General features: G+C 40.2%; 1 protein-coding gene across 1 annotated transcript; it reads right to left on the bottom strand.

Annotated features, from left to right (window-relative positions):
- Positions 1-267: 267 nt before the first annotated feature.
- LOC134573291 (ficolin-1-B-like) lies at positions 268-9,985 on the bottom strand. The gene is made up of 9 exons (XM_063432950.1): positions 9,863-9,985; positions 7,847-7,960; positions 7,455-7,508; positions 6,796-6,831; positions 6,450-6,485; positions 6,109-6,236; positions 2,679-2,808; positions 1,767-1,901; positions 268-672 (listed from the first exon to the last, which is right to left on the bottom strand). Exons 1-9 carry the CDS (start codon positions 9,942-9,944, stop codon positions 416-418), a joined length of 972 nt encoding a protein of 323 aa, XP_063289020.1. The 5' UTR covers positions 9,945-9,985; the 3' UTR covers positions 268-415.
- Positions 9,986-14,479: the final 4,494 nt, after the last annotated feature.

Here is a 14,479-nt window from a genome sequence, read left to right as displayed (position 1 = left end):
GAGCGATTATGTGAGACTAGTAGGGAACCAACACTGAGATATCACCAAAAACCCTCGATGACAGGGACAAGGTGAGAGCTTAAGATATCAGGAAAATTACATGAAAACAGCAGTAACCAATTCATATATTATTTTTCTTGTTTTATTCAGATTGATTGACAACATTGATTGATTGATTACTCAGTGTCATATTTCTGCATATGAATGAATCACAATTTTAATGTTTATGTTTTTATAATTTTAAATAAACACATCAGGATAGGGAGAAACATTGTACTACCAAACTTTTACATGACCGACCTTCAGTTTGATTCACAGACCATCTGCCTGATGACAGTCAACATTTGATATGGGGCACAATTTGATGTTCTAATACATTGTTTCCTCCTTGTATACAGTGACTACCAGTTAGCAGTTAGTTAGACTGAGGTCGGATCTTCATCTCTGATATCTTATATGAGTAATTGTGACCACGGCCGGTCAACCAGTTTACCCCGTTGGCGTAGCTGTTGTGATCTCCCGGCAGATACAGTCCGTTCAGGTTTGAATAATGACACACAATATACCACCAGGCACCACTGTAAACATTGGCACAGCTACCAGTAGTATGGAGATCATTATCTCTATCTTTGGTAGAAAATTGTGTGTTTCTGTGAACACTGAAGGAGTCACCTGTAAATGGAAGAGAAGACGATGTGTAAACAACTAGCGCAGTCCATTAAATACATAAACTTTCCAGTGATATGTGCTTTAAACGTTTAACATATATATTAAAGAGGCTTACTGTGTATTGTGACCCTCTCTTCTCCATATATTTAAATAGTCTATTAGACATTATTATTGCAGTTCCAAAAACATCATCAGGATGTCAGAAAAGCACCTTGAAGGGACACTATAGGCAGCGGGCCCACTTCACCTCATTGACGCGGTCCCCTTAGCCCTGTAACTGAAAACATTCTGATTTTAGGGAGGGTTAAGACTGCCTCCAGTTGCTATCTACCAGACAGCCACTATAGGTGCTTCCTGCTGTTTCACTAAGTTTAACTTTGTTAAACAATACTGGATGTTACTGGATAGTCACACAAAGTGTACACTGACACACACACACATTTAAACACAGAGAACACTGACACAAACACTCACTGACAGACACACACTCACTGGTTTGACACAGACTGATTTACACAATTACTGACAGACACACTCTCACTGATTTACACAATTACTGACAGACACACTCTCACTGATTTGACACTCACTGACAGACAAACACACATTCACTTACAGACACACACTCAATGACAGACACATACACATTCTCTTACAAACACTCACACATTATTATTTTTTATAAATATTTTTATTTAAGTCCACCCAGCCTCTCTACCTTTGGAAGAGCTGGAGTGGATCATTCCTCTGAGGTTCAGAGTGGGCTTGCGTAATCATGTTCCTCCAGCACTGCTCCCTCGCGTGCTGTTTAGTGATGTCATAACCTGGCTCCTGGCATCACTGCAGGTTGCTTGAGAGAGCAGAGCTGGACGATCATTAAGATTACAGGTCCTTTGGTGCCTCCATTCTCCCCCCAGACACTGTATTAAGCCAGGGGAAGAACCTGCTGTTCAGGTAAGCAGGTGTTTGCTCTGCCTTGGCGCACAGCCAGCCGCCTCATGGGGGCGCTAAGATGGCCAGCCGACCACATCTTGGTGTACCCCGTGGGGTACGTGTACCACTGGTTAAGAAGCAAGTTAATAGACCATTAAAAATACCTGCTGTCCCTCCAGTGAATGACCCCAAACTCAGAGTGTAATTCAGATTCTCCCCTGCGAGTTTGAAGTTGCTGTATGTGGCGTAAGTTCTGTTGTTTTCAAAATCCATGAGATCGAAACGGAGGTCGTATGTTCCTATCAGAAAAGTGAATTATTATTTATGACGTGCAGCGCTGGGCAAAACAACATGGCTTATATAGAATCCATAGAAGGTAAACATGGAATAAAGCACCATGTACTATCACATACTGACGGACACGGTCGAGGTTTGTTTATGTATCTGTTTGGGTGTCTGCCAGGAGGAGGAAGGAAAGTGACACGGAATCTGAAATTAAATTTATGGATATTTTCTTAGAAGTGACGTTGGGTATCAAAGGCTGATTTGGAATATTTAGGCTAAAATTACCATCTTCAAACAATTCTACAAATCAGCTGCTATTTTAAATTGCCACAACTCTCTCATTAAAGTATAAGGAATATCCCAAAAACTAAACCATGAAATAAGAATTAAAGGAACAATCCCCACCTCCATAACAAATTAACGTATTTAAGTTGCTTTGGGTGCAGGATACTTGGATCCTTCTTACCTTCAGGATTAAACTGTTTTACGATGATTTAACCCTGAAATTGGGGCTCCGGCATCTCGTACCTCTTTTTCACGGCTTCCTTTCTTGCTGCACTGCAGTTCGATAAGGATTAGCCGGGTTGCAGCTGAGTAAGTTGAGGCTCACAGCCTACCACTGTTTGCCCATTGAGAGAAATAATATGTACTATTTCTTTAATTATTCTCACTATGTCACTGTGCTAACTATTCATCTCAGGTTTCTGATAAATTTTATGCTATATTTCTTGTATGTAAAAAGCAGGTGAAGAACCACAGTGGGGTATTGCAGTAGGAAACATGAATATTACCTGTGGACGTAAGTTGGTGAATGTGATCGTTCCCCAGCCAGAACTCGCTGGCCTGGTGGCCAAACCCTCGCTTGTAGGAATTCCAATCTCGGAAAAAATCCACCGACCCATCCATCCTTCTCTGGAAAACCTAATTACAAAATAAGGGGATAGATTCCAAGCAATGGTAAATATTCTGCTCTCTATCTGTGTGACCTTGTTCTAATAGATGGTCAGTGATCGGGTTAAACTGAGCTTTGCTCTGATATCCAGGGGAATTAACTTTATCATTGGCCGCAGGGAACAGGTTATATATAGTGATCTAATATATATATATATAATTTTAAAAGCAAATACGGCAAAGAAGCCAATCTAACTTGCTTCTTCGATATGAAAAAAAACAACAACTTGTATTCTTATATATTATCATTTAATTAACGGCTTCCTGCTCCGTTGGAAGGCCGTTCCATGCATTCGCAACCTTTTATAAAAACAATCCTAATCTTGTATGCTACTTGCTACTTACCACATTTCTTCTTAAAGGATAAGCTCTGGTGATCTGGGCCGTGGATTGCTTCTTAAATGTAAAAAAAACATGAATCCAGATCAGGGCCGTCTTTAATTTTGATTGGACCCTGGGCAAGCATTTACTTGGCCCCCTGACTACATATAGATACACACAAATGCACTACCTGACACACATGCAGATACACACTGACCGCATATAGATACACACAAGAACATACAGATACACACAGACTACATATAGATACACTAACACACACATAGACACACACAGAGATACACAACCTGACACACATGCATATACACACTGACCGCATATAGATACACACAAGAACATACAGATACACACAGACTACATATAGATACACTAACACACACATAGACACACACACAGATACACAACCTGACACACATGCAGATACACAGATACAAACACTGACATACATGCAGATACAAAGGTACACACACTGACTGCATATAGATACACCGACACACACACAAACGGACAACATACAGATACAGAGACACATTCTGACTGACGTACTGACACAGAGACACACACAGACAGCCATACTGAAACACACACATACACAAAGACATACTGACACACACACATACATACAGATACACTGACAGACATACTGGCACATATACACACATACAGATAGACATACTGGAACACACATACACACAGACACTGACATACATATTGACAAACACAGACATACAGAACCACACGGACACTGACAGACTCACACATAGACATACTGACACGCTGACAGACAGACATTCTGGCACACATACACACAGACAGACAGACATGCTGAAACACACAGACACTGACAGACATACACACATAAAGAAATTTTAAAACTCACAGACAGCCATACTGAAACACACATACACACATACGTACTGAACCACATAGACACTGACAGGCACACACACAGACATACCGACACACTTACAGACACACTGGCACACATACACACAGATAGACATTCTGGCACACATACACACAGACATACTGAAACACACAAACACGGACAGACATATTGACACACACAGACATACTGAACCACACAGACACTGACAGACACACACACACGGACATACTGACACACTGACAGACATACTGGCACACATACACACAGACAGACATACTGAACCACACAGACACTGACAGACTTTCACACACACAGACATACTGACACACATACACACAAACAGACATACTGAAACACCCATACACACAGACACTGACAGACATACACACATACAGACATAGTGACACACACAGACATACACACATACATACTGACACACACTCATGCAAAATTTGCTAACCACCCTCCAGTTTCTTACCTTTTCCTGGAGGGTGGCTTCCCTGGGGTCCAGTGGGCTGGCTGGGATGGCTGGGAGTTAAGCTCTCGCTCTCTCCTGGCCTGGCCCCCTCCGGAACAGCTCCTTCCTCCCACGCGGCTCCTGTTTCTGTGGGAGGAAGTGACGCGCGGCTGTCACTTCCTCCCAGCCGGCTGCCAAAAAGCAAGGGCCCGGTCGTGCTGTTAAAGCACCACAGCGCCCAACCGGGCCCCTGGTGACACAAAAAAAAAGGAGAAACAAAGATACAAATAATGGTACAGTATGTATGAACGATATAATTCCACAAGAACAAATGGGTTATATTCACACTCACACTTTGAGGAGCTATATCAGCTCGGTGTTAAGAGCTTGGACGGAATAATCCCCGTCTATGGATTTATATACTAGAGCAACGACCTGCTCTAGTTTGGAGAATTTCAGGTGGAATAATCCCCACCTCGGGATATAGTGGACCCAGGTATAGCAGCAAAGCAGTATTAAATAGGAAGGAGGACAAAAAAAATGACTGGATAGTTTAAAAATTATATATACTTTAATACAAAAAGTAAAAAGTGAATAATACACTATAAAACCAGTCCTGTATAAAAGTCCAAAATTCTTCCTCACTTGACGCGTTTCGCCGAAGCTTTCTCAAAAGTGAAGGCATTCACTTTTGAGAAAGCTTCGGCGAAACGCGTCAAGTGAGGAAGAGTTTTGGACTTTTATACAGGACTGGTTTTATAGTGTATTATTCACTTTTTACTTATTGTATTAAAGTATATATAATTTTTAAACTATCCAGTCATTTTTTTTTTTTTTTGTCCTCCTTCCTATTTAATACTGCTTTGCTGCTATACCTGGGTCCACTATATCCCGAGGTGAGGATTATTCCACCTGAAATTCTCCAAACTAGAGCAGGTCGTTGCTCTAGTATATAAATCCATAGACGGGGATTATTCCGTCCAAGCTCTTAACACCGAGCTGATATAGCTCCTCAAAGTGTGAGTGTGAATATAACCCATTTGTTCTTGTGGAATTATATCGTTCATACATACTGTACCATTATTTGTATCTTTGTTTCTCCTTTTTTTTTAAGTTACTCCGCTGGCCAGTATTTCTACTAAACGTATGTACAATTTCTGATCTTTAGCGCTGTTCACCTTTCTATTTTATCTGTCCATTTATCACAAGGTAGAGGGAACACCTTGTTGGTGAACTGCTGCTCACCCTTGAGAAGAGAGCGCTTATTACCCTTTTGTCCCTGGTGACACAAGCCCACCGGGTGGCCCTAAGTGCATGGGCCAACCAATGGGCCCCCATAGTTTGCGGGCAGAGGGCAAACAGGGCAGCTACCTTGGGCCCCCAGCAGGGACAAGACGGCCCTGATCCAGATTTATGGTGACAATGTTACATAAGGCACTAAAATAATCTTGCTGGTAGAACATATTTATTCTATTTAAGAGCAGCCCTGGAAACACTGCTCTATTGCCTGTTTTACCAACCTGTCTAATGTCTGCCTCAGCTGTAGTCTGCTAGGAAAGTAAAACTTAGTGGCCATACTTACTAGCCATCCTCCTCCGTCAGTCTCCATGTCACAATACACAGTGAGAGGAAGCCCATTGCTTGTGTATACTGTGTACCAACCGCTCAGAGACGCTCCATAGTCCAAGAGCTCCTTACAGTTCTGGGCAGCTGGAAGATAGAGATTGGTGAAATGATTCTGATTGGATGATTAGCCTGCTTGACATCCTGATGCAGTTTCATGCAGCCAATCAAAAAGGGAGGTTAAATCTTGCTATAAACCAAGGCTTCTACTTATATTTCACTATATGCACAATGCTTTGAGTACTTGATTCAAACCAAAACTAAATGGATTTATTTTAATTTATAAAATGGCAAACTTACTTCCAGGGGCCGGTACACCGGAATTTCCCTTGTCACCTGCACAGAGAAATATTAACAAACATTTATTTTACATTTTGCAGAAACCCAAACCAGAAAATACAAATCATGTTAATATTTTCATACAGAGTAATTAGATCTGACAATTTTAATGATTCTTACAAACTATCAGACTGTATTGTAATAAAAGCCCAACGTATAATACATTGAGAATGATCACTTTCTCTAATGAGTTACTGGCTCAGACATTGGTCATGCTTTAGAACTAATGTATTCATTAGAGTTAATTAATTTATTAGATTTTTGTTGCCAGGTTTTTTTAGTTTGAAACTTTTGTGAATTGACTTACCTTGTGGACCTTGTGCACCTGGGGAACCTTTATCGCCTGTGGATAGAAAACCCCCCCAATATATTTATTAAGCGTTTTGTGTTTTCTTTCTATCCTTTTCAATACAAAATGTCAACATAGCGTACAACTCAATGGCTTCCACCTGGACCTCCTGCAGCCATGAACTTGGGGCACCCAGTGAAATGTTTAAAGATCTGTCACATGGCTTACTATGATATCATATGATAACATGTTTTAATGGTGTTGACCTTGATCATTACCTGGCTGTAAAAAGGGAGGTATGGGTTGTGGAAGCTGGAGCTACCAAATAAAGATATGATAGACTGAATATCTCTAAAATGTCCACAAATTACACGGAGTACAATTTATTATCTTCTTGGATAGGTACAGAAGTTCAGTTGTGGAACCTCCACCTTAGGTTGAAACCACAACATAAAAATTGTCTCTCTCTCTCTCTCTCTCTCTCTCTCTCTCTCTCTGTATATAACTGGCATTAAACTATACATGATATTATATGATATTAGCTGAGCAAGGTGGTCTGAATATAAAGCATTATAGGCAGCAATATGTGTATATTACAGACCCTTGACTGATAGAAATTGCAATCTAAAATGATGATGTGATTCTGTATTCTCCCCATTGATGGCCAGTTACTTTACCTTTAACCCCCGTGGGTCCTATCTTCCCAGGAATTCCAGGCGAGCCTTTTTCCCCTAAAAATATAGCAATTCATAAAGGTTAGGAAGACACATTGTGTCTGAGAGCATTTCACATTGTAAGTAGTAGGTTATTTATTAAGGTGAGAATTGAAGTGAATTTAAAGTTTAAGGCCAGTGTAGTTGTATTGAAAGCATAGCTTACTTTAATTGTTCCAGTTCTGCTATTTTGACCTTAAATTTTATAAACCATTTTGAATTCACCTTAAATTCTCACTTTATAATATAGTGTGTCACATATATTTTTGGATTTTAAAACAAAGGATAAATCATAGGGAAAAGGGACGCAGTGACATCATTATGATAATTAACCTCTGGGTCGATACAACTATTACCTTTAAGTCCTGCCGGTCCTTGCACTCCCTGTATTCCTTGTGTTCCAGGAATTCCCGGACATCCTCGCAAAATGGCCAGCTTGTCCGACTCGCCAACGCCAATAAGCTTCACATCTGCCCAGAAAGTAACACATAATTTATATATATATAGAATGAATCAATAATGCGAAAACCTTAAAGCTACTAAAACAACACATTTAAATCTATACATTTATTTAAAAATAAATAATTGATGGAACCCTGCTCCCACCTTATAATTGTTAATATGTGGAAAGTTCTAGAAACCTTATAAGGAGAGAATGTCTGTAAGGAGTCATGTACACATGTACGCAGATGACACAGTAATCTATGCAAGCAAATCCAATCTACCGCAGCTTAAGGCTGTGCTCCAAGACCAGTTTACAGAGGTAGAAAAATGGATCGCAAAAAACAAACTCTTCCTAAACACTGACAAAACTGTCACAATGATCTTTGGAACAGGACCTAAATTACACAAATTACACAAATTACACAATTCTCACCTATCCATCAAAAAAATAGCACACTGACCGCAGTCCACTCTTTCAAATAACAGAATAACTTTTAAACTCTTCTTCTCTAAACAGTAGTATATATCTATTCAAGAAATATATCCTAATAACATATACAAAAGGTAAAAAAGTCTTTGCAGGGTAAAAATAACCCAAAAATGGTGAAAAATAAATAAAAGTTCAATTTGGTTTCCCAAATATGTATCCTACGTTGTTCATCCCATCATGATGGTCCACATGAATATAAAACAGAAAGAAAGGGTATCAATTATGAACTCCTTATATGACACATTTAGGTTAAAAAGTTCAAATGTATTCCAATATTGTTAAAAATATATATAAAAAATACATACAAAGCTTTCCATATGCAGTAAATATTCAGTTTTTCGAAAAAATCACAAATAAAGCCAAAAAAAGAGTCCAGAACTTATCTGAAATTCACTTTAATCAGCGCTCCACCACTAGTACCCTTTTCTACACTCTTTCAAATACTTGGGTATGTTGTTAGACCCCAATCTATCTTTTGGCCTCCACATAGAAAAGCTTGCATCTAAACTTTATCCAAAACTTGGTTCCCTGTACAGAAACAAATCCTGCCTAAGCCCTACAGTAAAGGAAAAGATTGTACAGCAAATGCTGATGCCAATCATTGATTATGGGGATGTAGCATATGCATCTCCATCGCAATCCCACCTTAATAACACAATACATTGTATAACTCGTTCTGCCGATTTGTGCTACAATGTAATTACAGGACCCACCATTGTGACATGCTAAAAGAACTAAACTGGCTGTCGCTGGAATCCAGACGCACCCTTCATCTTTCCAGCCTTCTGTTTGAACTTTTCTGGGAAGCTTCCACCCTATCTGAGCAGAATGCTCTCCCCGGTTGTTCCCACCTCCTATAACCTCCGATTCAGTACCAACACTTTACTTAGTCTACCTCAATACAAAAAGAAAGCAGCCCGATCCTCCTTTTCCTACAGAGCACCACAATTGTGGAACGACCTTCCGCACAAATCCCTCTCTACAAATCTCAAAACAGAATATGGTTGACTATATATTTCTTATCTGCTCTATGTTAAATTTTGTATATGTTGTGTATTAATATTGTTTTAGTATTTTATTGTACCCAATTGTATCAATGCAATGTTTTGTGGACCCAGGACATAGCTGAAAATTAGAGAAATCTCAATGTATCCTTGCTGGTAAAATATTTTATAAATAAAAGTAAATAAATACATGTTGTCATAGTAGAAAAATAAATAACTTTCTTTCAAAGTATTGTAAACTTTTAGTAAAATATATAAAATGTTAGAGCAAAGAAAATCACCATTTTAGGTAAATCTATTGTCCTGTCCTAATTTTGTAGTCAGGTGTCAGCTCATCACAGCTCACTACAGATTTGAATTAACCCCTATTGCCTTTCTCCACTCAGTAAATAAATATAATAACAGATTGGGGTGAGGGGTCATTCAGAGCTCACCTGGACAGGTGTCTTCAGCATAGCACAGCATTGTGGCCAGCGATACGAGGACACTTAGTGATGGCCATGAGCTGCTTCTCATTGTGAATCTTCCTGTCTCTGATTTTAATGATTTCTCCAGAACAGATAGAATGCACTGTGTAAAATCCAACAAGTCCCTCGACCTTAAATAGGCAGCCACGACTGTATGCCAATAACTGAATTTCCGGTATTTAGCAACGAGAATTTCACCATAGGGAGCGGTGAGTTTGTAAACACGTCTCTTTTAACTGTTGAGAGTTACACGGGTCAAATTTTGTGCTATGTGTTTTTTGTTTTTTTTTAGAACAGGGAATTATAACTTGATGTATTGAATAGAGTTGAGCGAACCCGCACTGCAAAGTTTGGGTTCGTACCGAACATTAGGTTTTTTTCAGACCCCGGACCCGAACACGGACATATCACTGTATGTTCGGGTTGGAGTTTGGTGTTCGGCGATTTAATGACGCATTTTGAAAGGCTGCAGGGCAGTCAATCAACAAGCGTTTGACTCGTGTGCCCTTAGAAGCCATCACAGCCATGCCTACTAATGGCATGGCTGGGATTGGCCAGTGCAGCATGTGACCCAGGTTCTATATATAAGCCGCACATGAGGTCTTATTAGTGTAGGGAGAGGGTGCTGCAGCTGTGAGGGACACCTTAGGAAAGAATTCTTCAAACTAGTACATTAGTGGGGTGGGGTGCGCATTAAGGGTCAAATAGAAGTGTCAAATACCTCAAAGATACGTGGATTCTGGAAGTCTGTCGAAGATCTGTTGCAGCAGTTATTTGATAGACCTCTGAGATTAGACCCATGGATCTACTTATTAAACAGATCTGTGGACGGATGGACAACACGGGAACAAAAATTGGTACACAAGGTTACTTTATGTGCACGCCGAGCGATAGCGACAGCATGGCTCACTCCAGAGGGCCCAGAATTCACAGGGGTTATATCCAGAATCAAAGAATGTAGAATTATGGATGATCTGACGGCTAGGGTAAGAGGGACAGCCGTAACATTCCAAAAACTCTGGGAACCATGGGACAATAGCGTAATTGGCTCGAGTGGAGATTGAAGGCTTACCTCTGCGGATACGGAACAAAATATTGTTCCGCTGGAACGGGCTTCGCTGCTAACGATGGGAGTTGAGCCAGTTCTGGGTGGACCTTGTGATGCCATGGTGTATACCAAGATATATCAGAGCTGCTGCAGAAAGTGCGAGCCGTCTGTGCACGCTTTTGGCATTCTCACCCTGCTGCTGCTCGCCTGTCTGCGCTGCAGCGTAACTTTGGCCTTCCCACTCACTACCTCATGAGACTGTGCGAGCAGCAGCATGCGATAGTGGAGTTTCAGCTGCAGCACGCACGGGTCAGTGACTCTGCACCAGAGCAGGAGGGATCCAATTGATCAGAGTTAAAGGATTTCAAGTGGACTCATTACGATTACAGGGCCGCTAAAGAGTCCTTTATTGTTATTTGTCGTCACTACCTTTCCGCGTCGAGAGTGGGTTATTTGCGCCCCTGCTGCCTTCCTAGCATGTGGTAGCCGTTTCTCAGGGTCACTTAGTATAAACTATGTACACATTAGCAGAGGCTTGTGAAGGCCTTTTTTCCATGCATCAGGACTTGAGCATTTCTCCATGCATCAGGACTGCAAGAAATGCACCGCAGGCCGCAAATGTTTCTTTTTTATATATGTCCCAATATTTTGGGGGCTACACCAATTAAAAATTAAATAAATAAAATAAAAAATAAATAAATAAAAAACAGTGTTGGCTACCTCATCCTCCTCCTCCATCACCGCTTCCCCCTACACCGCAACGGTCACCGCCTACTCAACCTATGGGTCACTTAGTATAAACTATGTACACAATAGCAGAGGCTTGGAGGCCTTTTCTCCATGCATCAGGAGTTGACCTCAGTTTGAACAATGAAAGAGAATAATTCTGGTGATCCTCCTGACAGCCATGCTGTAGATTTTGCTTTATGTTCTTCCAAAGTTAAAATCAAAGATTCCATCTAGTGCTATTTTATGGCTCAGCTCTATTTTTTATTTTTATGTTATTTTAAGTGATTTCCCTATCCACATTTGTTTGCAGGGCACTTGTCCTACTCCCCCCCCCCCCCATTTTACTTACTTTTGCAGCTCTCTAGCCCTTTCCAGGAGTTTTTAGAGGCATTTTTGTGCCCAAATGTTTGGGTCCCCATTGATTTCAGGTTCGGGGTCAAGTTCGGTTTCAAGTTTGAGCCCGAACCCGGACTTTTTTTCAAAGTTCGTCCGAACCTGCCGGATCCGAACATCCAGGTGTCCGCTCAACTCTTGTATTGAAGCATACAGGCCTATATTTGTGGATATTTACTTTCATAACAAAATTTGTACTTCTACCTACATTTTGTAAGAGTAAATTTGCATGATTACACATCAAATAATGTTTTGTGTAATATAAAGGCTGAGCTGTGCTATGGTTCAATAAAGTGTCTGAGTTGGACAAAGTGCTCCCCAAGTGGGAAATCTCATTGGTCTACATTGTTAAACGTCACAGACTACTTGCAGAGTTATTCTCTAAAGTGTGAGTTGTCTGGCGTTCAAAGTAAATTCAAAGTGATTAGCTTTTAGACTGAAATTATTTAATTGGAAAACCCAATCCAGTTTGATCATGTTGGCCCATAATGAAAAAAATCTCCTTTCTCAGATATTTTGGCAATTGGCAGAGAATAGCACTGCCTGTGTTTGCCCCAGTGGGACACGTGTGAAGATTCAATTATTAAAAGAGTTAGAAAGAATTCAAGGAGATGAAAAGGATTGTATTGTTATCAGGATAGAAATGGTCTGGAAGACCCTAATATGTTAAACCCAATATATTCACAGCAAATAATGGATTGTGGCAATTTAAGAATGCAAAAGTCATCTGACATTATATAAAACTCACACACAGCCAGTATTTCAAATTAAGTTGCTGAAGGTATTAGGTTTCATTTGCAACAAATTAGGAAAAGTTAGGGCAGTGCAGATTGAGACTTCACCGCTAGGGGTGTTGTGTTGACTGCTGCAAAGAATTTTTTTAAAGGGAAATTTTCACTTTATAGAAATAACATGTATGTATCCCTTATATTTAACACATGTGTTTGTGAGGTGTGAAAAATAAAATAAATTATAAAAATCCACACTGCTGTATATGCTTCTATCCTGGAACTGCACGCCTCCACATTGTCTCACTGTCAAGCATCATTATAAGCTCTGCCCTTCCCAATTATTGATCTAGTAATTGGAAGAGAAAGAGTAACAATGTTTCAGATTCTCTAACTTCAGCACATGCTAAATATTTAATATAAATGTAAAAGAAAACGGAATGTCCCATAAATAAAAAGGAATATGCTATATTCAATGTTATGTTCAATAGTGCAATGTCCAGATAAGTAAAAGCTTCCTTTAAGTGTTTGGGATATACAGTATAGTTTGACAAACACGGATAAAGTATTGTGAAATGATTGTGTGATAGAGTTACTGGTAAAACAACAAAACAGGTTTTAATTCTTGGATGTAACTATGACTGATTGTGTGGCATTTGTATCTGACTATTCAGCAATGTAAAGATTTACTTATTACACAATTGTTAAACTCCAAACAAGCTACTATCTTGTCCCCCAGCTAATACAAAGACCTGTTTATTGAAGTCACTGGAGCATTGCCACTCAAACTGTTACTCAACACACAGAGGACAGTTTGTGCTCATATTGATGGAATAAGTTAGTTTGATTTTGTATTCCTTATTGACCTAATACATTTTTGTCTTATGCAAGAACTTCTCTACCATTTCCCCATCGCTGCAGAGGCCATAAACTGTTGCAATGGATCTGTGGTTCATACTCTGTGGTTCTCACTAACTTAGTTTATATGCAGCAGAGGGAGAATGGCAGAACCATATCACCCATTAGGCTGCAAAAGCAGAGCAGTAGGCAGAGACCTACTGGACCCTTGTCTGGTCCAGGAGCTCCAGCTCTGCCTGTGAGGGGGCCCTCCTTGAGCCAGAAGGGATATCGACAGATCTTGGCTCTTTGCAACCTTCTTACATTGAGGGAACATTGTGGACTGCACAAATTATGGTTGCATATCACTTTCAGCACTCCCTCACAGTTGCCTGGCACTTCTTGGCACCTCTTGGCACCTCCTAGTTCTGTAGCCAGCAAAAGAGTAATTGAGTGAATGCCAGAACTGCGGGTTGGCTCTCAAAGTTATCTACACTCGATACTAGTGCAGAGCACAGCGATCCCACCATAGATCACCAGGGCAGGGGACTAAACTCTGAGTACTGAAACAGTGCTCCCTGCATGGCCTCAGTGGGGTGGCCTGGATGATTGACCGGCATCCCGATTCAGCACAGATTTTTCTTTAGAAATGAAAACCTTTGCTATTGCTCCTTTGTGATTAAGGACATACAATAGAAGATTATGTGCGGAGTCAATGTATGGTAAACAGTGCATGTACGGTGATCACTTATACACATGTACCACTCCACATCGTGAATCTAGATTTCTATGCATTTTGGAATCAGGAATATTTTAATACCTCAGTTATTAAGATAGAAAATAATTTGT

Source organism: Pelobates fuscus, chromosome 9 (genome assembly GCF_036172605.1).
Source record: "Pelobates fuscus isolate aPelFus1 chromosome 9, aPelFus1.pri, whole genome shotgun sequence".
NCBI lineage: Eukaryota > Metazoa > Chordata > Amphibia > Anura > Pelobatidae > Pelobates > Pelobates fuscus.
This window is presented reverse-complemented; position numbering and strand designations above follow the sequence as displayed.